This window comes from Canis lupus, chromosome 38 (genome assembly GCF_011100685.1).
Source record: "Canis lupus familiaris isolate Mischka breed German Shepherd chromosome 38, alternate assembly UU_Cfam_GSD_1.0, whole genome shotgun sequence".
NCBI classification, from domain to species: Eukaryota; Metazoa; Chordata; class Mammalia; order Carnivora; family Canidae; genus Canis; species Canis lupus.
The window spans coordinates 23,738,085-23,761,516 of NC_049259.1; the positions used below are offsets into that span (position 1 = coordinate 23,738,085).

The following is a 23,432-nucleotide window of genomic DNA, read 5'->3' on the forward strand; positions in this document are numbered from 1 at the left end:
GGTGGGAGAGGTGTGCGCTACCTTGACCGAGGCGAGGCTGGCGGGAGCTGCCGCGGGCAGGTGTGAGCTGGGGACGCAGGGCTGGGCTGCGAGCCCGCTGCTCCGGGGCGGCCTGGGCGGCTGCGTGGGCTCCAAGGATATGCTCATCCTCTTGAAAGTGTCCTTCAGCTCATCGGCGCCTCTGCCGTTCTGAAGCAAGGATTTCGTTTCCTGGTTAGTGGTTTTCCACGTCGCGTGGACCACAGCCTCTCTCTCCATCCTGTCTCTCTCGCACACGCGCACACGCACACACCCCGATGTGCACACTGCAGTAACCCCCGTAGGCAGCGACCACCAACACCTCCCCGCCTCACACCCTACCGGGATCACAATCGTCACTCTGCAAATTCTAACAACTCAGGTGATTCGAATTTCATGGGTTGTGAATTCTGTTCACCACTGCTACGCACTGGACCGCGTAAGTTCCTCAGGCGAATATTGGGGTTTATTGATTGTAGAAAATCAATCCCAGGCTCTAAGAGAAGCAGGTTCCCCCAAGAACTTCGGGGATACTATTTAACCATAATCACTGATTATTTTCCCAGGAGATTATTTCCCTCGTCTCCCTGTCCTGCTCATGAAGCAGGATGTTCTTTTCTTTCCTTTTTTTTTTTTTTTTTAAGATTTCATTTATTTATATGAGAAGGAGAGAGAGAGAGCATGAGCAGAAGGAAGGGCAGAGGGAGAGGGAGAAGCAGACTCCCTGCTCAGCAGGCAGCCCCTTGTGGGATTTGATCCCAGGACCCTGAGACCATGCCCTGAGCTGCAGGCTGATGCTTAACCCCCTGAGCCTCCCAGGGGCCCCAGAACAGGCTGTTCTGAGCTCTTTGCTTCTGGAGAGACAGAGCAGCGGGTGTCAAGGTGATACTGGTCTGTGTCTGGTTTGAAGCCACACCCTGGAGAAAATCTTCGGGGGACCCAGTGACGGATCAGAGCCAAGCTTTCCCGCCCACCGAATGAGCCACAGACCCATTGGTCAGACAACCTTTTGTAGGCTCCCCATGCAGGTGGACGGACCCCAGAGGAGAAGTGAGTGGCTGAGGGAGCAGATGAGCCTCCCTGGGGTGGTTGTGCTCCAAGGAGGTTTCAGGGCACCAGCAGGATTCTTCTGCGAGTAGAAATGACCCTGTCACCTGTAGAGGCTGGGGGGGACTTAGAAAGTATCCCTTCCAAGCCAGTCTGCAAGGCAGAAGCAGAGTTGTCTTGAAATGGGCACCTAGGTCATTGTCGTGACAGAGAGACGGGGACTGAGGTTCCGATGATGGGTAAGGTCACACCCATGGGCCTGGCCTAAAGGCAAATAGGCTCCGTCTTATCAGGAAATCCCGGAGAGATGTGAGTCAAGGCTGTGGAGGGATTGTGAATCATGGGGGCTGACAAGAGCAAGCAAAACAAGACAGAACTTGAGAAATAATCCACGATATGAGATCTGGAATTAGGTCAAAACGCTTACCTTGCTCATATCAAAGGGTTTGTAAAACACAGAAGTCTCAGTGTTTCCCTTTGATGAACTAGTGGGTCGTTTTTGTTATATAGAGAACTCATACGGAGTACGGAAGGGCTGAGGAGCCCTCTCGCGTCAGGGTGACGCCTGCGGCATGTGGCGGAGAGGTTCGGGTATGGGGCGGGGGACCGTACCTTGGTGGAGCCACTGCTGCATGGGGTTGCTGGAGGCTGCTGAGGACCCTGAAGGGAGCTCCCAGATGACTGGGTACTTGTTGCAGAAGGTTCTGGAAGCTGACTCTGTTGCTGGGTTGGCTGCACCTTCTTCTTTCCACCTTTTGGTGTGGTTTTGCTTTTCTGTTTCTGAAGTTAATCCCCCCCCCACACACACACTTCTGGTTAATCGTTTTCAATATTAGATTAAACACATCATTACTACTGAGCATATCGACTTCCTATTAACTCGAGTCTAATTGTACTAAAATTTCTGTGCTCCTGAAATGCTGGAGCTATGGGGAGTCTATCCTCCCAAGAGATGATGGGAAGGCCGGCGGCCCACACAGATGATTGGTTCACGCAAGAGCTGGGAAACCTTCCTCTCCCCAGGTGGCGAGGATGCTGTATTGGGACTTAGAAAATCTAGGTTTGAATTTTGTGTCTCAGAGTGGGTTTGGGCGAGCGGCTCTCCTCGTGAGACTTCCAATTTTGTCCGCAGCTAACGAGGGGTAACGACTCCACATCTCCTTCGCAGGGAGTCATACATGCAAGGTCAGGTGCACACGATTCTGAGACCTAATGGGTGATCGGGAGCTACAAGATGCTGACTCTAAACCTCATCTTCTTGTCTTTTTTTTTTTTTTTAAGATTTTATCTATTTATTCATAAAAGACAGAGAGAGAGGCAGAGACACAGGCAGAGGGAGAAGCAGGCTTCCCCCCACCCCGATGTGGGACTCGATCCCAGGACTCCGGGATCACACCCTGAGTAGACACTCAACCACTGAGCCACCCAGGCATCCCTTTGCATCTCATTTTCATTCTGCCCCTGGAAGTCCCTTTTCTTGATTCTTCTTCTATTTGCAGGTTGATAAATGAATAAAGAGCTCAGTATACATAGGAAGGTAATAGGGGATCCCTGGATGGCTCAGCGGTTTAGTGCCTGCCTTTGGCCCAGGGCGCGATCCTGGAGTCCTGGGATCGAGTTCCGCTCAGGGCTCCTGGCATGGAGCCTGCCTCTCTCTCTCTCTCTCTCTCTCTGTCTATCATGAATAAAATAAATTAAGAAAAAAAAAAAGAAGGTAATAGGTGGAAGAGCCATAGGAGAAGCTTCCTGGGCAGGACTTTGCCATCCTACCTTGGACTCAGGTGTATCATGGACTGATCCCGAAGCCCCGTCTGCGGTAGATGTGGATTCCTCAGTGCTGGATGCACCCGGCTTTATTTTCTTCATAGGTATTGTTTCTTTTCCTCTGCTTTGCCTCATAACTGCAGTAAAAAAAAAAAAAAAAAAAAAGGCATGATAATTCCAAGGGAGCTGGTCTAGGGCAGCTGTAGGACTTGCAGTGCTATGTCCTCTCAGCTCTGCTTGTGGGGCTGGGAGTGCTGGTGTCCTCCTCTCCTGCATCAGCCCACCCGCCCTGGCTACAGGTGCTGACCCGCGCCGCCAGATGGCTTCCTTGCTTCCCCATGGGCACGAGCACGCCTCTCCATCCTCTGCACTCCCAGGTACCTCCGTCAAATCCTTTTCCAGCCCACTTAGCCTCTATGTTCTTTTTAAGAAACTGCAGTTTTCACGATGCCGATCGTGGGTTAGTTCCTATGCAAGGTCTGTTTGAATTATAGAAACCAGAGAAAAGACATCTGATCTCATTGGTGATGAGACAAACTGGTGACATTGGACTTGACTTTTTACACCATGTTTTTAGTGTCCAGTGATTTTTGGAAGAGGCAAATTCTTCACACCCCCAGGAGGTAGGTTACTCGCTAAGTCCTGTCTTATGTTTGTTGCTAGAGAATATAGTAGCGATGGATTAAATATTGTAATAGAACACGGCATGAACTGATAGAAGAATTCTTATATCTCATGAATTTTTCTAATTTTATTTTACCCCTGTCCAACCTTTCTAATATGTAGAAGCCTCCATATCTTTCTTGTCAACCCTTTCTGCTTTTTTCTTTACCTGTACCTCCTCAAAAACACCCTGTATAATACAATACAGTGGGCCTCTTTGTAGGAAAGGAATTGTCTGGGCTGTCAACTCATGGCATCTGAAGGGCCACCTCATCTCAGCCACCAGGTCAGAAACTGGAAAACCCCTCTCTGAGCTCTGCCGACACCAAGGCTCTGCTGGACGCAGGGGGCACACACCCGACAGTGAAGGCTCCTGTCCATTACCTTTTCTCTTTCCATTTCGAAGATTTATAACAATGTCTTCACAATCTTGCATTTCCTTGAACAGGTCTATTAGCTTGTTCACACAGGCAACCCCTGGGAACTTCTTTTCCATCAGGTCGGCAATCTTGACCTTGTTATATTCTTTTTGCATGTTTGCGGTCAGTCCCAAATCGCGGGCCAGTACGGACTTGACTATGCTAAACTGGTAGTCATTGATGGGCTCCAGTCCTTTCAGCAGAATAATCTTCTTGTACTCACCCTCCATCTCCAGGTGTGGCTGAACCTGGGAGAGAAAAATACCGCAGGGCGTTAGACTTTGATCTGCAAGAGGTAAAAGCCTGGTTGTGTCTACGTCAGTGAGTGGCCCATGCCGGGCTGTCATCCTCGAGTGTGTGTGACAAAGAAGAACTGAATTTCCAGGTGTCACTGTGGAAAATGGGTTGAGAACTATATTGGGACTCATATATATGGCTTGAGCTTATTTGGGACTTCTACGAAATTCTCTCCTTTTAATAATGACAGTTGAGTTGGGTCGCAATGGGTGTGGCGGCAGGAAGTGTGGAAGGAGGCAGTTGTCGCCCTGAGTGGCATGTGGGCTACAGGGCATCGGAGTACCCGCCCCCCCTCCCATCCCGTGCTTGGGACTGCGTCTCTCCTTGGATGCCCACCCGCTGGCTCCTGACTGGGCCGCCCGCTCTGGCTGAAGGGGCCGTGTGCAGAGTGGGCTGCAGCCTCTCACCCCCCGCAACTGTCCTCCCACCACGCCGGGTCCTCGGCCCCGCACAGCTGACTCTTCCCGAGTCAGCCCATCATGCATCCTCTCTTCCTGGGGCTCAGGCCACTTTCTCAAGGCCTCTGGCCCCTCGACCTCCCGTGGGACATCTATCTGCTCTCCCCCGCAGAATCATAGCACTGGTTGGCCAGGACTATTTAGTAGTCCTTTTGCTGGAGTTCTACTTTCTTGCTGGAGCAGGAGCCCAGCATTTATTGGCTGGAATTATTTCAATAGTTGCTTGATTTTACCCTTCTAGGCTGAATTCCTCTTATCAGTTGTTTTTGGAGAGCCAGATACCCCTCTATGCAGCCACAATTTTATCCCACTTGACATCCCACAATAGTTCTCCATTTGTATTTGAAAAATCTCTTGCTCTTTAGCCTAGGTTGGAAAGTCTTGGATACTCTGCATCTTTTTTCATCTGTAACTTTTGCATTCGTATGTCTTATGCTCCAGAAATATACACCACGTCTTGCCTTTCAATGTTTCATGCCTTTGCTAATTCACTCCCTGCTGCCTAAAGTGCCAGTCACTTTCCTTCCTCTGCCTACCTCCTTATAGCCTTCACAACTCCACTGAGGTTCTTGTCTTCTGAAAGCCTCCAGAATTCCTATTTTGGACTGGGTGTCACTCCTCTGGGCCTCTTTATCACCTTATGTACTTCCTCAATGGCACTCAGTACATGGGAGAGATTCTAATTTTCTGTTTAAATTCATCAGTTCTTTTCACTTAGGGACCATGTGTTTGTGAACCTTTTGTATAATTGGCATGTTCAAATTCCCAAGGCTGTCCTTTGACAGAGGACTCGATAAGAAGATGTGGTCTATGTATACAATGGAATATTCCTCAGCCATCAGAAAGGATGAACACCCACCATTTGCTTCGACGTGGATGGAACTGGAGGGTATAATGCTGAGTGAAGTAAGTCAGTTGGAGAAGGACAATCATTATATGGTCTCATTCATATGGGGAATATAAGAAATAGTGAAAGGGATTATAGGGGAAAGGAGAGAAAATGAGTGGGAAATATCAGAGAGGGAGACAGAACAGGAGAGACTCGTAACTCTGAGAAACGAACAAGGGGAAGGGAAGGGGAGGTGGCCGAAGGGCTGGAGTTACTGGGTGACAGGCACTGAGGGGGGTGCTTGATGGGATGAGCATTGGGTTTTACAATATATGTTGGCAAATTAAATTTAAATTAAAAAAATTTTTAAAGATTTTTTTGGTAAAAGATTTTAAAATTTGTTTCTGATAGGCTTTAATAATGGTTTAATAAAAGAAATAGTTAATAAAAAAAAACAATGCAACACAAATTCCCTCTTGAGAGAATGTGAGCATTTCCAGATTGATGAGGCCCATAGAGTGAAGGGTAAATCCTCAAGATATAGAGGAATTGAAGATTATTAAAAACAAAGTAAAAACTCTTAAAGCTTCCAGAAATAAAGAGTAGATCACCTGCAAGAATTCAAGGATCAGATTGAAACTGATGTTTAACAGTAAAGCTGCCCATCACAGGAAAATAGGGTGATTTTCATATAATATTCATCCAAATGCCGTATTTCAAAATCAAATAATTTTTTAAATGAAATTTTTGTGTTTTGTGTGTGTGACAGCATAATTTATTTGCAAAATAAAACCAGCATAAAGTGACAGGAGGCGATCCATAATCTTTCTTCATTCCATTTACATGTGAACATTCATATGCTTTATTGCTAAAATATTAGTGTGTTTGATTTTAGAGTAATGATCCGGATCCCACTATTGTGTGTAATATTATTATGGTCTTTAAAATACGTGTATTTAATAGCCTTTTTAAAAGGCCCCAATTCTGAATTTCAAAGCATATGTAGCCCCAGGGATATCAGAAAAGGTCCTGTCTACCCATCTTCAGGGCCAAGTAATTCTGAGCATAGAATTTAAAGCTAGCCCAAATGATATTTGAATGTGAGGGCCTGGGGATCCCTGGATGGCGCAGCGGTTTAGCGCCTGCCTTTGGCCCAGGGCGCGATCCTGGAGACCCGGGATCGAATCCCATGTCAGGCTTCCCGTGCATGGAGCCTGCTTCTCCCTCTGCCTGTGTCTCTGCCTCTCTCTCTCTCTCTGAGTGTGATTATCATAAATAAATAAAAATGAATGTGAGGGCCTCAGAAACTACTGTCTGATATTCAAAGCATTGATAGTTTGTAAGACAAAGCCCTATATGGAAGCATCTATTGGAGGAAATATTCAATATGAAGCCAAGAAACACCACACGCCCAAAGGTAAATAAGAGTAGGAACCTAACTTGGTCTGCTGTGCCTATGTCTTCCATGTAAATACAGCGCTGAGTGAAGACAAGAGAGACAGGGAGCACATCAACATGGTGGAGGGAGGGAGGAAAATACGGCAGTTCACTGAAGGACCAAAAAAAGTGTCTTCAAGGGTACGATAAAGGAGTAAGCAAAAACAGAAGTACAAGAAAGGAGAATATAGAAATGTCATAAGTGAAATTGAGGATAACAAGCAAAATCATATATGCTGATCATCAGCATATACATAAATGGCCTAACCAGATAAGTGACAAGTTTGGTCAAATTGCATTTATGGGAAAAAAGCTTACAATCTTTTTTGCAAAAAAGCTTGAAATCTGCCAATATATTGTTAACAGAGATCATTTAAAGGTGGGAAAATAAAAGAAAAATATTTTACCATACAAAGAGTAACTAAAAGAAACCCGGTTTATCTATACTAGCATCGCCATAAACAGACCTGAAGATAAAAAGCATCACCAGAATTCAACACAATGACAGAGGCTGACCTTTGACCTTCTCGGGAAACAAAACAGTTGTGATTATGTATTTACCTGCTAATGGCAAATATCTATTATAGTTACTCTATAGTCCTTTATACTGGTATAAATATTATGTGTCATATTTTATAACGTGATTTACATATTATAAAAATCATATTCATAGTATTGTGTAGCGTAGTCCTCTTCACACATCCACACACATTTTACATATATGTGTGTACGTATGTATGTAATTACATACATGATATACATTATATTATTGTATATATAAATTTGAGAGAACTATGAGCAAAAACCTTACAATTTTTGTGGTAGGAGATTTCAGCTTGTCTCTTAATTCCTAAATAAACATGGTAAAAAAAAATCAGTAGAGATTTTGGAAAAGGACTAACATTATTAATAAACATAATTAACAAGGTTTAACATACAAAAATTCTGAAATCAGCATTAAAAATCTCTCACTCTAATCAAGCACATATGAAGTGTTATTATAACAGGCCCTACAGAAAGTCACTCAATTATTCTGAAAGTCTTTTTTTAGTTGGCTTCCTGCCTCCCCCTTGTACTTTGCCACTAGAAAAAAAAAATCAGCAATATTCAGGAAGGCAGACAGTAATACAAAAAAGAACTGAAGGAACAGCTTTGGCAGTGTAGACTAGAGTATAATATAAAAATTAAACTGTCTGAAGAGAGGCAAAGAGGCCATATTTTTGTGTAGCTCTGCCTGGGGAAGTGAAAGTTTTTCTGCTCTGCGGTTATGTGTGCATGTATGCTTGTTTTCTAAAATCATGATAATACCATACAATGCAGCTTTAAATACAGATGTGTGTGTTTTTTTAACTTAATATTATGTTCTGATACCTTCCTCATGCCCCTAACTTGACTTCTGCCCAGAACTCCACTATGGCCACCAAGAATTTCCAGTGCACCATTTAGAGAAAGGAAACCAAGCCCTTTTTTTTTGAACTATCACTCATAATCACCTGGGTAATAAATTTTTACATCTTCTGTACTCAGAATGCATCTCCCTTTGTTCAGGTGTCAGATGTGCTGTAATAAGGATGTCTGTTGTTTGCCTAAGTAGTAAAGGATTAGAATCAAGCTACTAATATTTTCTCGTCTCTGACTGGAGTTGATACCAGCTCCTGCCCCCCAATTCTTCATAACTGAACCCCCCCTAGTTGTTTTGTGTTCAGCCAGCAGGTGCCCACAGCTATCTACAGAAAGCCCACAGGCCTCACCTTGCTGAAGTTCTCCACCAAGTCCGGATCCTGAGGTCAGAGATGCTGGAATCACTGCTTATGGAGGAAGAACACTCAGCAAAGCCCTCCGAGACTGAACAGCAGGATGTTATAATCTCCTGAAGGGCGCAGGAAAAAGAAGTATTTTGAAAGATAACAAGTACAGATGGCACTGATGAGAGTCACTCAAAACTTTACTAGTGCTGCTTCCTCCACACCACACTGTCCTCCGGAGAAAAGTTGCAAAACAATTTTGAGACTCCTCCCTCTCAGTGTTCTTAGCTTTCAGTTTCTTTAGTCAGAGAAAATAAGCAATTTCCTTCCTTCAAGTACTTAATTGAATGAGAGATCATAGCAAAGATGTAATTAAGTGTTTTTTTTTTACTATAAATGTCAGTAGACCGAAGGAGTTTCAGCATTAGAACTTCAGGGGACTTACCTGTGGGTCATTAGAAACCTATATTCCCTTGAATGATGCTCAAATGTTCGAGAAATAAGATGAGTCACTGGGCTGCTTATCCCTCACTTCCTGTTCTTAGAGTTGTAGGAGGAGATGTTGGAAGAGTCCCCTTCTCTACTGGCACTCGACTGTACCCCTCAGAAGAGGGTGGGTCAGCTATGAAATCACTCTTGGTTTAAATAGTGCCTGAAGCATTCACCCAGTTAAAAACTGACACACCTGGAGTTTGATAGAAGTGGGAGGTCATTACGAATCTTTCCTTAGATACATAGCAAGGAAGTCGCCCTCCCAACTATGACTTGGCTATTTTACCTCACTGATCACTCATTATTCATGAGTGCATTATTTATGGAAAAAACACAGGTGGGTAGTAAGGACATATCATGACGGCATAAGCCTTTGCAAATTCTGGAAGAACACTGAAACTCTAAACCGAGGGGGGCTTGATAAACCTTTCCTTCTGCAGTGTTTTTTCTGTGATGGACAGTGGATGCATTCCAGAGTACCATGAACCCTGACATGTCAAATAAATGGCACCAGTCAGCTGACATGAGGGTTATAACCCACCAGCTGATTTGCAAGTAGGATGAAGCTATGGCTGGAAAGGGATCCCAAAGGACAGCTGATGTTGGTGGGTGATGTGAGGTCATCTAAAGAGAAGAAAGCTGGTTATTTTAATTCAAACTATAGTTGCGAATTGAATAGCTGAAGTCTAGATTTGGGACCATCTGAAAACTCCACCAAAGCATGAGAAAGATGTGGGAAAGCGAGGGCAATCTGGTGGCATGTTCACAAACATCTGTGGGTGTTCACTCCTCTTCTCAAGATGTGTGTTGCAGTTTTTATGAATGTATGGAGCTGGTCTTAAGGTAATGGGTGGGGACGCACATTCGGGAGGTCAGAAGGGGCCCCATCTCAGAGATTAGAAAGTAGAAGACACATGGGGGAAAATGACCATATCAAGATATTTTCCTGATCCTTTTCTTATAATCAGCTCATGAGGGATAATGTCCTTGGTTGGGGCTCCAGCATGTAACACACAGAGTACTGTCACCAATAAGGACAGTTCAGAACGATGCTCCATCATTCATACAGTACAGTTGGAATTTTAATAGATGAAACAAAGAAATGTTAAAAAAATGTGCATTTTTCCTGACTTCCAGGTAGTAGCCAATTGGTGATTTGTGCTGTCATGCAGAAAACTCACTAGTAGAGAACATATAAGAACTCTTGATATAGAGAAAAATGGATAAATTTACACGACTTTTTATTATCTGAAGTATTAATTCACATGGTCAAAATCCTCAGGAAGAGTCCCCACTGGATTGATGTCCTATGGGTCAAAGCAATACACTGTCTGTTTTTGTGAATAAAGTTTTATTGGAATACAGATATGCTCATTTAATTATGCATCATTTCTGTCTGCCTTCATGGTGCAACTGTAGACCTGACTAGCCACAGAGCCTAAGGTTTCACCCTATGGCTCTTTGCAGAAGAAAAGTTTGTCAATCTGCACCTTAACCCATCATCTAGGAGATAGCAGAGAGAATCTAAGGGAAAAAGCAGAAGTAAGTAAAACAGCAATCACATCGGGAAACCACGATCAGGCCTTTTCAAACCTACATTTGGGCCCGTGGAGACTTAGTGATAAAGTTTGTGTCTCTGGGAAAGAAACAGAAAGTTTGTGTCTCATGGCTGAACTATGTTCCCATAAATTCATACGTTGAAGCCCTAACCCCTGCTGTGACTATACAAGGTTGGAGACTCGACCTCAAAGAGGAAAGAAGTTAAGATAATGTCATAAGGGAGGGACATTCATCCAATGTGACTGGTGCTTTTCTAAAAAGAGATTTTAACATACCCAGAGACCAGGATGCATACATCCAGATGAAGACCACGCAAAGGGCACGGTGAAAGGGTGGCCACCGGCAAGCTGGAACAGAGGTCTCAGGAGAAGGCAAGCATCTCAACACTTTGATCTTGGACATCCAGTCTCAAGAACACTAGGAAAATAGATTTATGCTGTGTAAGCCAGTCTGTGTATTTTGTCAGGGCAGCTCTAACAAAGGAATCCAGGGAGAGTGGCAAAATCCTTATCCTCAAGAGCGAGAATAAAACCTGCTGCTGTGGGAGCCTTAGCTGGCTTGATTTACGAGTTCACGGGACTACCTGTCACCAAAATAGCATGGTTTCTCAGGGAAGTCGACTTCCCCTTCCAAGGAGAATGATGATTATGATGATGATGATGATGATGAAGAAGAAGAATATGAAGTGTGACTGAGGTTTACTCATGGAATCAGTCTTGTATCCCTGAGATGAAGCACATGATCCCAGGATAACTATCACTTATTACATATTGCCAGATTCCTTTTTCAGTATTTAAAAATACTGAACATTTACTTTTAGAGAGACATTGACCTTTATTTTTCTTTTTGTTTGATCTTTTGGTATGATGGTGATGTTGGCATTTCTAAAAGCATGTGTTTAGGATTAGTAATGCTTCCTCCTTCGCTGTTTGATAGAATTCACCAAGTGTTTATTCCCAGAACTTCTATTGCGAAAATATTTTTATTACAAATAAATTTCCTTGCATAGATATAGGGATATTTAGATGTTCTGTATCTTTATGAGGCAGTTTCAGAAAGCTGTGTTTCACAGGAATTTTGTCCATTGGATCTAAGTAACCAGATCTACTGGCCTAAAGTTGTTCACGTATTCTTTTTGTTATCTTTTAAATATCTGTAGGATCTGCAGTGTCACCTTGCATTCCAGAAAGTGGTCATTTCCATAATCTCCATATTGAACACAATGAGCAGCCTCCCTAGACAGACTGTCTCTGAGGAAGGTTATGCAGGGAAGCCTGAAGGCCAGAGGGGAGGTGGAAGGAGACTAGAGTGCTTGAAGCCTCTGCCATGTGCAGCTGGAGCAAACATTAAGCACAGTCTAACACTAAAGGTGTGTTTACTTCGTTCTTATTACCTAATAAAACATGTCCTGCTTTCAACAAAACATTACGGGGCATGTCAAAAGACAAGGACAAACAGTCTGGGAAGAAAAAACCAGCATCAGAGCCAAACTCAGATGTGACATTGATGTTGAAATTATCAGACAGAGAAACTAAAATAACTATGGTTAATATGGCAAGGGCTTGTATTCACTTCTAGGCATGCCATGAAAAAATCTCACACATGGGTTAAACAGCAGAAATTTATTTTTTCACAGTTCTGGAGGCTGGAGTCCAATATCAGGGTACCAGCAGGGTTGGTTCCCTCAGGGGATTCTCTCCTTGACACATGCATGGCCATCCTCTTCACAGGGTTGTTCCTCTGTCCTTGTACTCCGAACGTCTCTTTGTGTGTCCACATGTTCTCTACATAAATGAAACTGGGTTAGGGACCCACCCATGATGTCATGTGACCTTAATCAACTCTTTAAGGGCTCTATTTACAAATACATTCTAAGGTACTCCCTGTTAGGGCTTCAAGAGATGAATGTGAGGGGTGGGGGACACAAGTTAGCCCATCGCCCATGGAAAAAGCAAAGCACATGCAAGCACAGGTGGGTACTATAAACAGAAAGATGGAAACTCTAAGAAAGAATCAAAAGGAAATTCAAGATATAAAAAATGTTGTGACAGAGAAGATAAGTATTCAGTAAAGTGGACACAACCAAGGAAAGGACCACTGAGCTTAAATAGGTCAGCTGAAACTTCTTACACTAAAATGCAAAGACAAAGAAAGAAAGAAAAACTAGGATGTCCAATATCTGTGGCATAATATTATAAGATGCAGCATATGCATAATAGGAAATCTAAAAGGTAAAGAAAAAGGCACTGGAGCAGGAAAAATATTTGAAAGAATAAAGGCAAAGCAGTATCTAAGCTTAATGGCAAACACAGAACCACAGATACAGGACGTTCAGACAAGGTCAGAAATGACAAATACCAAAAATTCACTACTAGTGAATTTATTCATGCATGTTATTTTCAAATGGCAAAAGACAAAAGACAGAGAAAATCATGAAAGAAGTCAAGGGAAAATAAGCACCCTCTCTACAGAGGAACAAAGATAAGAATGTCATGGCCTTCTTGTCAGAAATGTTGCATAAAGAGAGTGAAGTGAAATATTTAACATGTTGAAGAAAAAAAAGCATATCAATCTAGAATTCTGTATCCACAAATATTATCCTTCAAAAGTGAAGGAGAAATAAAGGCTTTCTTAGCCAAACGAAACCTGAGGGTATTTGTTGTCCACAGACCTGCCCTATAAGAAATGAAATGTTAAGTTCTTCAAGGGGAAGAAAAATGGTAGGGGTCAGAAATTCAGAACTCCATGAAGAAGGAAAGAGCATTGGAGAGGAATAAATAAAAGTGAAATATTTTGCTTTTCTGATTCTTAATTGATCTAAAAAAGATAACTGCCTGTTTCAAGTGATCATGGCAACAACGTAGTTGGCCCTGTAGTGCACAGATAGTGAGTGACCGGCACAGGTGCTACAAAGGTGGGATGGAGGGCTAGCGGATGCTCTGCTGTGAGTTAACAGCATTATATGGGAAGCAATCGAGTGTTGTCCGAAGGCAGATCTAGATGGTTTAAAAACCATTCTGGAAACTCCCAAAAAATGACTGAAAATGTTATAAGTATAGTTGAAATGCTAAGAAAGGAAGGAAGGAAAACTAAGTCATATAAAAGGATTAGTTAAAACCAAGGGAGGTAGAAAAAAAATAGGGGCAAAGAAACAAAGAACAAATGCAAGGAATAGAAAACAATGGCAAACAATGGTAGTTATCAATCTAAGCCTGTCAATAATCACCTTAAATGCTGATGGTCTAAATACATCAATTAAATGAGAACCCAACTCTACATTTTGTATAGGAAATTCACTTTAAAGGTAAAGATTCAGGTTAAAAGCAAAAGAATAGACACTGATACACCTGACTAATACTGATAAAACCAAAATGGAGCAGCTACGTTGAATTCTGATGAAATGATTTCAGAACAATGAGAATTTTCCAGCTTACAGATGGCTGTTACTTAATGATAGAGGGGTAAATTATTCATAAAGACATAACTATTATTTTTTTTAACAATATTTTAATTTATTTGGGAGATAGAGAGCATGAAAGAGAGAGAGTGCAACCAGAGAGTGGGGGAGACAGAGAAGCATTCTCCCCGATGAGGGAGCCTGACCTGAGGCTTGATCCCAGGACCCCAAGATCTTGACCTGAGCTGAAGGCAGAGACTTAACAGACTGAGCCACCGAGGCGCCCCAAGACAAAACAGTTCTAAATATGCGTGCACTTGAGAGAACATTAAAACGCATGCGGCAAAAACTGATATATATGTGTATACGTCTCTCTGTAGACGTGTATCCACCACTACAATATTACACAGAATATTTCCTCTCCCTTAAAAATCTCCCGTACTCTCTTCGTCCCATCCTCCCTCCCCACCTCCCTACGGGCAACCACGGAGTTAGAAAGTGCGCCTTCTGCTACAGTTTTCTTCAAGAGATCGTAGAGAATTGGTAAAAATTTCCTCCTTAGGAAAGGAGAATTCACCATTGAAACCACTTGGACTTGGTGCTTTTGTTTTGGAAGATTATTATTAATTCAGCTTCTTTAAGTAATATGAGCCTATTCAGATTACCTACTTCATCTTGTGTGAGTGCTGATAGGTTGTGTCTTTGAAGCAATTGTTCTATTCATCTGGGTTATCAAATTTGTGGACACACAGTTGTTCATAAAATTCCTTTATTATTCTTTTTTTTAATTTTTATTTTTATTTATGATAGTCACACACACACACACACACACACACACACACAGAGAGAGGCAGAGACACAGGCAGAGGGAGAAGCAGGCTCCATGCACCGGGAGCCTGATGTGGGATTCGATCCCGGGTCTCCAGGATCACGCCCTGGGCCAAAGGCAGGTGCTAAACCGCTGCACCACCCAGGGATCCCCTTTATTATTCTTTTCATTCCCATGGGATCAGTAGTTTGGCCCCTCGGTCATTTCCGATGTCAGTAATCTGTGTCTTCTCTCTTTTTTTCTTGGCTTAACTGCCTAGGGTTTTATTAGTTTTATTAACCTTTTTTCAAAGAACCAGCTTTTTAATTCTTTGACTTCTTGTTTTCAATTTCATTGATTTCTACTCTAGTTTTTATGTCTTTTCTTTTGTTCTGTTTGCATTTAATTTGCTCTTCTTTTTCTAGTTTCCTAAGGTAGGAGCTGAGAGTATTAATTTTAGATCATTTTTCTTTCTTCTTTTTAAGACTTGGCTTATTTCAGACAGAAAGAGGGAGGGAGAGAGAGGGTGTGTGTGCATAAGCAGGGAGGAGAGGGAGAAAGCAGGCTCCCCACTAAGTAGAGAGCCTGATGTGGGGCTCAGTCCCAAGGCCCTGGGGTCATGACTTGAGCCAAAGGCAGACATTCAATCACTCAGCCCCCAAGGTGCCCCAGATCATTTTTCTTTAATAATTCACAGATTCCCCTTCCCAATACTGCTTTTGTTGCTTCAACATATTTTAACATGTCATATTTTCATTTTCATTTAGTTCTAAATATATTCAAATTTCTCTTGAAACTTCTTCTTTGACCCATGTGTTATTTAGAAGTCTTATGTTTACCTTCTACATATGCTATTGATACTTTCAACCTCTTTTTGCATTATGGATTTCTAGTTTAATTCTACTGTGGTCTGCAAGGTAGGCATTGTATGATTTCTCTTCTTTTAAATTTGTTTAAGAGTGATTTTTGGTCCAGGATGAGATCTGTCTTGGAGAATGTTCCATGTGAGCTTGAGAGAATGTATATTCTCTGTTGTTGGATGAAATATTCTTAGATGTCTATTAGATCTAGGGATCAAGGGTGCTGTTTGGTTCAACCATATCCTTACTTATTTTGTGCTTGCTGGATCTGTCAGGTGCTGGTGGAGAGCATTAAAATCTCCAAGTATGAGTGGATAACAACCTCTGAATATCTTATCTTTCTCAACACTATCACTTAATTAGCCACAAATACTTGAGGACTACCTTTAAAAAGACTTTTTTTCTTTTAAAAGATTTTATTTATTTATTCGTGAGAGACACACACACACAGAGGTAAAGACATAGGCAGAGGGAGAAGCGGGCTCCTCACGGGAAGCCCGATGTGGGACTCGATTCCGGGACCCTGGGATTACGTCCTGAGCCGAAGGCAGATGCTCAACCCCTGAGCCACCCAGGCATCTGAGTCTTTTTCTTTCTTTTCTTTCTTCGGGAGGTCGTTCTTTCTCTTCTTCTTCTTCTTTCGTTCGCGGAGGGAGGGAGGGCTTCTTCTGGGTGCTTGGTTCTGGGGGGGGGAGGGGTGCTTATCGCTTTCTTTCTTCTTCTTCTTTCTTTCTTTTGTCTTCTTTCTATCTTCTCTCTATTGCTCGTTCTTTCGCTTTCTTCTTCTTTCTTTCTTCTTTCTTCTTTCTTTCTTCTTTCTTCTTTCTTTCTTCCCTTTCGTCTTTTCTTCTTTTTTCTTTCTTTCTTTCTTTCTTTCTTTCTTTCTTTCTTTCTTCTTTTTAAAAATATATCAATCCAAGTCTCTTCTTTTTCTTATCTGGATTTCTGAAATTGCCTATTGAGCTGTGCTTTAATTTTAAGAGCATTTGCCAGTTTCCACAGTGTAAATACTACAGGTTGATTTCATGATGCCCAATATTTGTCCACTTGTGTGTAAAGTCTCTAAATACTTAACAGTTAGCTCTTTATACCTGTGGAATGAGGACAGCCCACCATGTTGCCGTCACTTCCAATTCATGGTTCCTGCCTTCAAACGTGGCCTCTCTTTGCTAGAATAATTAATTCTTTGACTTATTGTTTTCAATTTCACTAAAATGAAATGTCAGAAGGGAGTGGAGGGGCAAGATGGCAGAAGAGTAGGGTCCCCAAATCACCTGTCCCCACCAAATTACCTAGAAAACCTTCAAATCATCCTGAAAATCTACGAATTCGGCCTGAGAATTAAAGAGAGAACACCTGGAATGCTACAGTGAGAAGAGCTTCGCGCTTCTATCAAGGTAGGAAGACGGGAAAAAAGAAATAAAGAAACAAAGGCCTCCAAGAGGGAGGGGCCCCGCGAGGAGCCGGGCTGAGGCCGGGGCGAGTGTCCCCAGGACAGGAGAGCCCCGTCCCGGAGGAGCAGGAGCTGCACCGACCTTCCCGGGGGGAAAGGGGCTCGCAGGGGGTTGGAGCAGGACCCAGGAGGGCGGGGATGCCCTCGGGCTCGAGGGGACAGTAACAGGCACCTGCGCCCCGGGAGAGCGCCCCGAGCTCCCTAAGGGCTGCAGCGCGCACGGGGGACCCGGAGCAGCTCGGGGGGCTCGGGGGCGGCTCTGCGGAGGGGGCTGCGGGGCGGGAGCAGCTCGGAGGGGCTCGGGCGGAGGCTCCGCGGAGGGGGCTGCGGGGCGGGAGCAGCTCGGCGGGGCTCGGGGGCGGCTCCGCGGAGGGGGCTGCGGGGCGGGAGCCCGAATCCAACAGCGCAGGCCCGGGAGCACTGGGCGCCGGGACACAGCCCAGGATCCGGCCTCCCCCGGGACAGGCAGAGGCCAGGAGGGCCCAGGACCGCGAGGACGCTCCTGCCCCGAGCTGAGCAGATCAGCGGCCCCGCCCGGAGCCTCCAGGCCCTGCAGACGGAGAGCTCTGGAGCTACTGCGGGAGCTGACTCCAGGGCTGCAGAGCTGGCCGCCACTGCGGTTGTTCCTCCTGGGGCCTCACGGGGTGAACAACCCCCAAGGAGCCCTGCACCAGGCAGGGGCACAGCAGCTCCCCCAAGTGCTAACACCTGAAAATCAGCACAACAGGCCCCTCCCCCAGAACACCAGCTAGACGGACAAGTTCCAGGGGAAGTCAAGGGACTTAAAGTACACAGAATCAGAAGATACTCCCCTGTGATTTTTTTTCCTGTTTTCTTTTGTTTTGTTTTGTTTTGCTTTTTGATTTGTTTCCTTCCCCCACCCTTTTTTCCTTTCTTTCTTTTTCTTTCTCTTTTTCTTCTTTTTTTTTCTTCCTTTTTTTTCTCTTTCTCTTTTCTTTCCTTCTCTCTCTCCTCTTTTTCTCCTTTTCCCAATACAACTTGCTTTTGGCCACTCTGCACTGAGCAAAATGAGTAGAAGGGAAACCTCACCTCAAAAGAAAGAATCAGAAACAGTCCTCTCTCCCACAGAGCTACAAAACCTGGATTACAATTCAATGTCAGAAAGCCAATTCAGAAGCACGATTATACAGCTACTGGTGGCTCTAGAAAAAAGCATAAAGGACTCAAGAGACTTTACGACTGCAGAATTTAGAGCTAATCAGGCAGAAATTAAAAATCAATTGAATGAGATGCAATCCAAACTAGAAGTCCTAACGACGAGGGTTAACGAGGTGGAAGAACGAGTGAGTGACATAGAAGACAAGTTGATGGCAAAGAGGGAAACTGAGGAAAAAAGAGACAATTAAAAGACCATGAAGATAGATTAAGGGAAATAAACGACAGCCTGAGGAAGAAAACCTACGTTTAATTGGGGTTCCCAAGGGTGCCAAAAGGGCCAGAGGGCCAGAATATGTATTTGAACAAATTCTAGCTGAAAACTTTCCTAATCTGGGAAGAGAAACAGGCATTCAGATCCAGGAAATAGAGAGATCCCCCCCAGAAAATCAATAAAAACCGTTCAACACCTCGACATTTAATAGTGAAGCTTGCAAATTCCAAAGATAAAGAGAAGATACTTAAAGCAGCAAGAGACAAGAAATCCCTGACTTTTATGGGGAGGAGTATTAGGGTAACAGCAGACCTCTCCACAGAGACCTGGCAGGCCAGAAAGGGCTGGCAGGATATATTCAGAGTCCTAAATGAGAAGAACATGCAACCAAGAATACTTTATCCAGCAAGGCTCTCATTCAAAATGGAAGGAGAGATAAAGAGCTTCCAAGACAGGCAGCAACTAAAAGAATATGTGACCTCCAAACCAGCTCTGCAAGAAATTTTAAGGGGGACTCTTAAAATTCCCCTTTAAGAAGAAGTTCAGTGGAACAGTCCACAAAAACAAGGACTGAATAGATATCATGATGACACTAAACTCATATCTCTCAATAGTAACTCTGAATGTGAACGGGCTTAATGACCCCATCAAAAGGCGCAGGGTTTCAGACTGGATAAAAAAGCAGGACCCATCTATTTGCTGTCTACAAGAGACTCATTTTTGACAGAAGGACACCTACAGCCTGAAAATAAAAGGTTGAAGAACCATTTACCATTCGAATGGTCCTCAAAAGAAAGCAGGGGTAGCCATCCTTATGTCAGATAAACTAAAATTTACCCCGAAGATTGTAGTGAGAGATGAAGAGGGACATTATCTCATACTTAAAGGATCTATCCAACAAGAGGACTTAACAATCCTCAATATATATGCCTTTAATGTGGGAGCTGCCAAATATATAAATCAATTAATAACCAAAGTGAAGAAATACTTAGATACTAATACACTTATACTTGGTGACTTCAATCTAGCTCTTTCTACACTCGATAGGTCTTTTAAGCACAACATCTCCAAAGAAACGAGAGCTTTAAATGATACACTGGACCAGATGGATTTCACAGATATCTACAGAACTTTACATCCAAACTCAAATGAATACACATTCTTCTCAAGTGCACATGGAACTTTTTCCAGAATAGACCACATACTGGGTCACAAATCGGGTCTGAACCGATACCAAAAGATTGGGATCGTCACCTGCATATTCTCAGACCATAATGCCTTGAAATTAGAACTAAATCACAACAAGAAGTTTGGAAGAACCTCAAACACGTGGAGGTTAAGGACCATCCTGCTAAAAGATAAAAGGGTCAACCAGGAAATTAAGGAAGAATTAAAAAGATTCATGGAAACTAATGAGAATGAAGATACAACCGTTCAAAATCTTTGGGATGCAGCAAAAGCAGTCCTAAGGGGGAAATACATCGCAATACAAGCATCCATTCAAAAACTGGAAAGAACTCAAATACAAAAGCTAACCTTACACATAAAGGAGCCAGAGAAAAAACAGCAAATAGATCCTACACCGAGGAGAAGAAGGGAGTTAATAAAGATTCGAGCAGAACTCAACGTAATCGAGACCAGAAGAACTGTGGAACAGATCAACAGAACCAGGAGTTGGTTCTTTGAAAGAATTAATAAGATAGATAAACCATTAGCCAGCCTTATTAAAAAGAAGAGAGAGGAGACTCAAATTAATAAAATCATGAATGAGAAAGGAGAGATCACTACCAACACCAAGGAAATACAAACGATTTTAAAAGCATATTATGAACAGCTATACGCCAATAAATTAGGCAATCTAGAAGAAATGGACGCATTCCTGGAAAGCCACAAACTACCAAAACTGGAACAGGAAGAAATAGAAAACCTGAACAGGCCAATAACCAGGGAGGAAATTGAAGCAGTCATCAAAAACCTCCCAAGACACAAGAGTCCAGGGCCAGATGGCTTCCCAGGGGAATTCTATCAAACGTTTAAAGAAGAAACCATACCTATTCTCCTCAAGCTGTTTGGAAAGATAGAAAGAGATGGAGTACTTCCAAATTCGTTCTATGAGGCCAGCATCACCTTAATTCCAAAACCAGACAAAGACCCCACCAAAAAGGAGAATTACAGACCAATATCCCTGATGAACATGGATGCAAAAATTCTCAACAAGATACTGGCCAATAGGGATCCCTGGGTGGCGCAGCGGTTTAGCGCCTGCCTTTGGCCCAGGGCGCGATCCTGGAGACCTGGGCTCGAATCCCATGTTGGGCTCTCGGTGCATGGAGCCTGCTTCTCTCTCTGCCTCTCTCTCTCTGTGACTATCATAAATAAATAAAAATTAAAAAAAAAAAAAAGATACTGGCCAATAGGATCCAACAGTACATTAAGAAAATTATTCACCATGACCAAGTAGGATTTATCCCTGGGACACAAGGCTGGTTCAACACCCGTAAAACAATCAATGTGATTCATCATATCAACAAGAGAAAAACCAAGAACCATATGATCCTCTCATTAGATGCAGAGAAAGCATTTGACAAAATACAGCATCCATTCCTGATCACAACTCTTCAGAGTGTAGGGATAGAGGGAACATTCCTCAACATCTTAAAAGCCATCTACGAAAAGCCCACAGCAAATATCATTCTCAATGGGGAAGCACTGGGAGCCTTTCCCCTAAGATCAGGAACAAGACAGGGATGTCCACTCTCACCACTGCTATTCAACATAGTACTGGAAGTCCTAGCCTCAGCAATCAGACAACAAAAAGACATTAAAGGCATTCGAATTGGCAAAGAAGAAGTCAAACTCTCCCTCTTCGCCGATGACATGATACTCTACATAGAAAACCCAAAAGTCTCCACCCCAAGATTGCTAGAACTCATACAGCAATTCGGTAGCGTGGCAGGATATAAAATCAATGCCCAGAAATCAGTGGCATTTCTATACACTAACAATGAGACTGAAGAAAGAGAAATGAAGGAGTCAATCCCATTTACAATTGCACCCAAAAGCATAAGATACCTAGGAATAAACCTAACCAAAGATGTAAAGGATCTATACCCTAAAAGCTATAGAAAACTTCTGAAAGAAATTGAGGAAGACACAAAGAGATGGAAAAATATTCCATGCTCATGGATTGGCAGAATTAATATTGTGAAAATATTGTGAAAAATATTGTGAAAATATTGTGAAAAAAATAATGTGAAAATATTGTCAATGTTACCCAGGGCAATTTACACGTTTAATGCAATCCCTATCAAAATACCATGGACTTTCTTCAGAGAGTTAGAACAAATTATTTTAAGATTTGTATGGTGAAATCAGAAAAGACCCTGAATAGCCAGGGGAATTTTAAAAAAGAAAACCATATCTGGGGGCATCACAATGCCAGATTTCAGGTTGTACTACAAAGCTGTGGTCATCAAGACAGTGTGGTACTGGCACAAAAACAGACGCATAGATCAGTGGAACAGAATAGAGAACCCAGAAGTGGACCCTGAACTCTATGGTCAACTAATATTCGATAAAGGAGGAAAGACTATCCATTGGAAGAAAGTCTCTTCAATAAATGGTGCTGGGAAAATTGGACATCCACATGCAGAAGAATGAAAGTAGACCACTCTCTTTCACCAGACACAAAGATAAACTCAAAATGGATGAAAGATCTAAATGTGAGAAAAGATTCCATCAAAATCCTAGAGAAGAACACAGGCAACACCCTTTTTGAACTCGGCCACAGTAACTTCTTGCAAGATACATCCACGAAGGCAAAAGAAACAAAAGCAAAAATGAACTATTGGGACTTCATCAAGATTAAAAGCTTCTGCAGAGCAAAGGAAACAAACAAATCTAAAGTTAACCAGCAAAATGAGGAAAGATATTTGCAAGTGATATATTGGCTAGTATCTAAAACCTATGAAGAACTTATTAAACTAAACACTCAAAAAATACAAAATCCAGTGAAGAAAAGGGCAGAAGACATGAACAAACATTTCTCCAAAGATGACATACCAATGGCCAACAAACACATGAAAAGATGCTCAACATCACTCATCATCAGGGAAATACAAATCAAAACCACAATGAGGGATCCCTGGGTGGCGCAGTGGTTTGGCGCCTGCCTTTGGCCCAGGGCGCGATCCTGGAGACCTGGGATCGAATCCCACATCGGGCTCCCGGTGCATGGAGCCTGCTTCTCCCTCTGCCTTTGTTTCTGGCTCTCTCTGTCTCTCAGTCTTTCATGAATAAATAAATAAATAAAATCTTTAAAAAAAAAAAAAAGAAAGAAAGAAAACCACAATGAGATACCACCTCACACCTGTCAGAATGGCTAGGATTAGCAACTCTGGAAATAACAGAAGTTGGTGAGGATGTGGAGAAAGGGGAAGCAGCCCTTTTACACTGTGGGTTGGGAATGCAAGCTGTTGTGGCCACTCTGAAAACAGTGTGGAGGTTCCTCAAAAAGTTTCAGATAGAGCTGCCCTATGACCCAGCAATTGCACTACTAGGTATTTATCCAAAGGATACAAATATAGTGATTTGAAGGGGCACCTGCACCCCAGTGTTTATAGCACCAGTGTCCACAATAGCCAAACTCTGGAGAGAGCCCAGATGTCCACCGACAGGTGAGTGGATAAAGAAGATGTGGTGTATATACAATGGAATATTACTCAGCCATCAGAAAGAATGAAATCTTATCATTTGTAACAACATAGATGGTACTAGAGGGTATTATGCTGAGCAA

At 42.9% G+C, this 23,432-nt stretch overlaps 1 protein-coding gene across 6 annotated transcripts in view; it reads right to left on the minus strand.

Annotated features, from left to right (window-relative positions):
- Positions 1-23,432, minus strand: part of LOC488622 (myeloid cell nuclear differentiation antigen) — a 39,921-nt gene that overhangs the window by 9,194 nt on the left and 7,295 nt on the right. For 2 of the 6 annotated variants that reach the window (XM_038586396.1, XM_038586395.1), the window contains exons 2-7: positions 8,684-8,802; positions 3,877-4,159; positions 2,836-2,966; positions 1,678-1,845; positions 1,025-1,147; positions 22-189 (exon numbers count right to left, since the gene is read on the minus strand). In XM_038586396.1, the coding sequence (XP_038442324.1) occupies positions 22-189; positions 1,025-1,147; positions 1,678-1,845; positions 2,836-2,966; positions 3,877-4,141 (855 nt within the window). In that variant the 5' untranslated portion in view covers positions 4,142-4,159; positions 8,684-8,802. Of the gene's footprint in view, positions 1-21; positions 190-1,024; positions 1,148-1,677; positions 1,846-2,835; positions 2,967-3,876; positions 4,160-8,683; positions 8,941-9,122; positions 9,154-23,432 lie in introns of those variants that run through there. The other 4 variants (XM_038586394.1, XM_038586393.1, XM_038586397.1 and 1 more) reach the window with 4 other exon arrangements.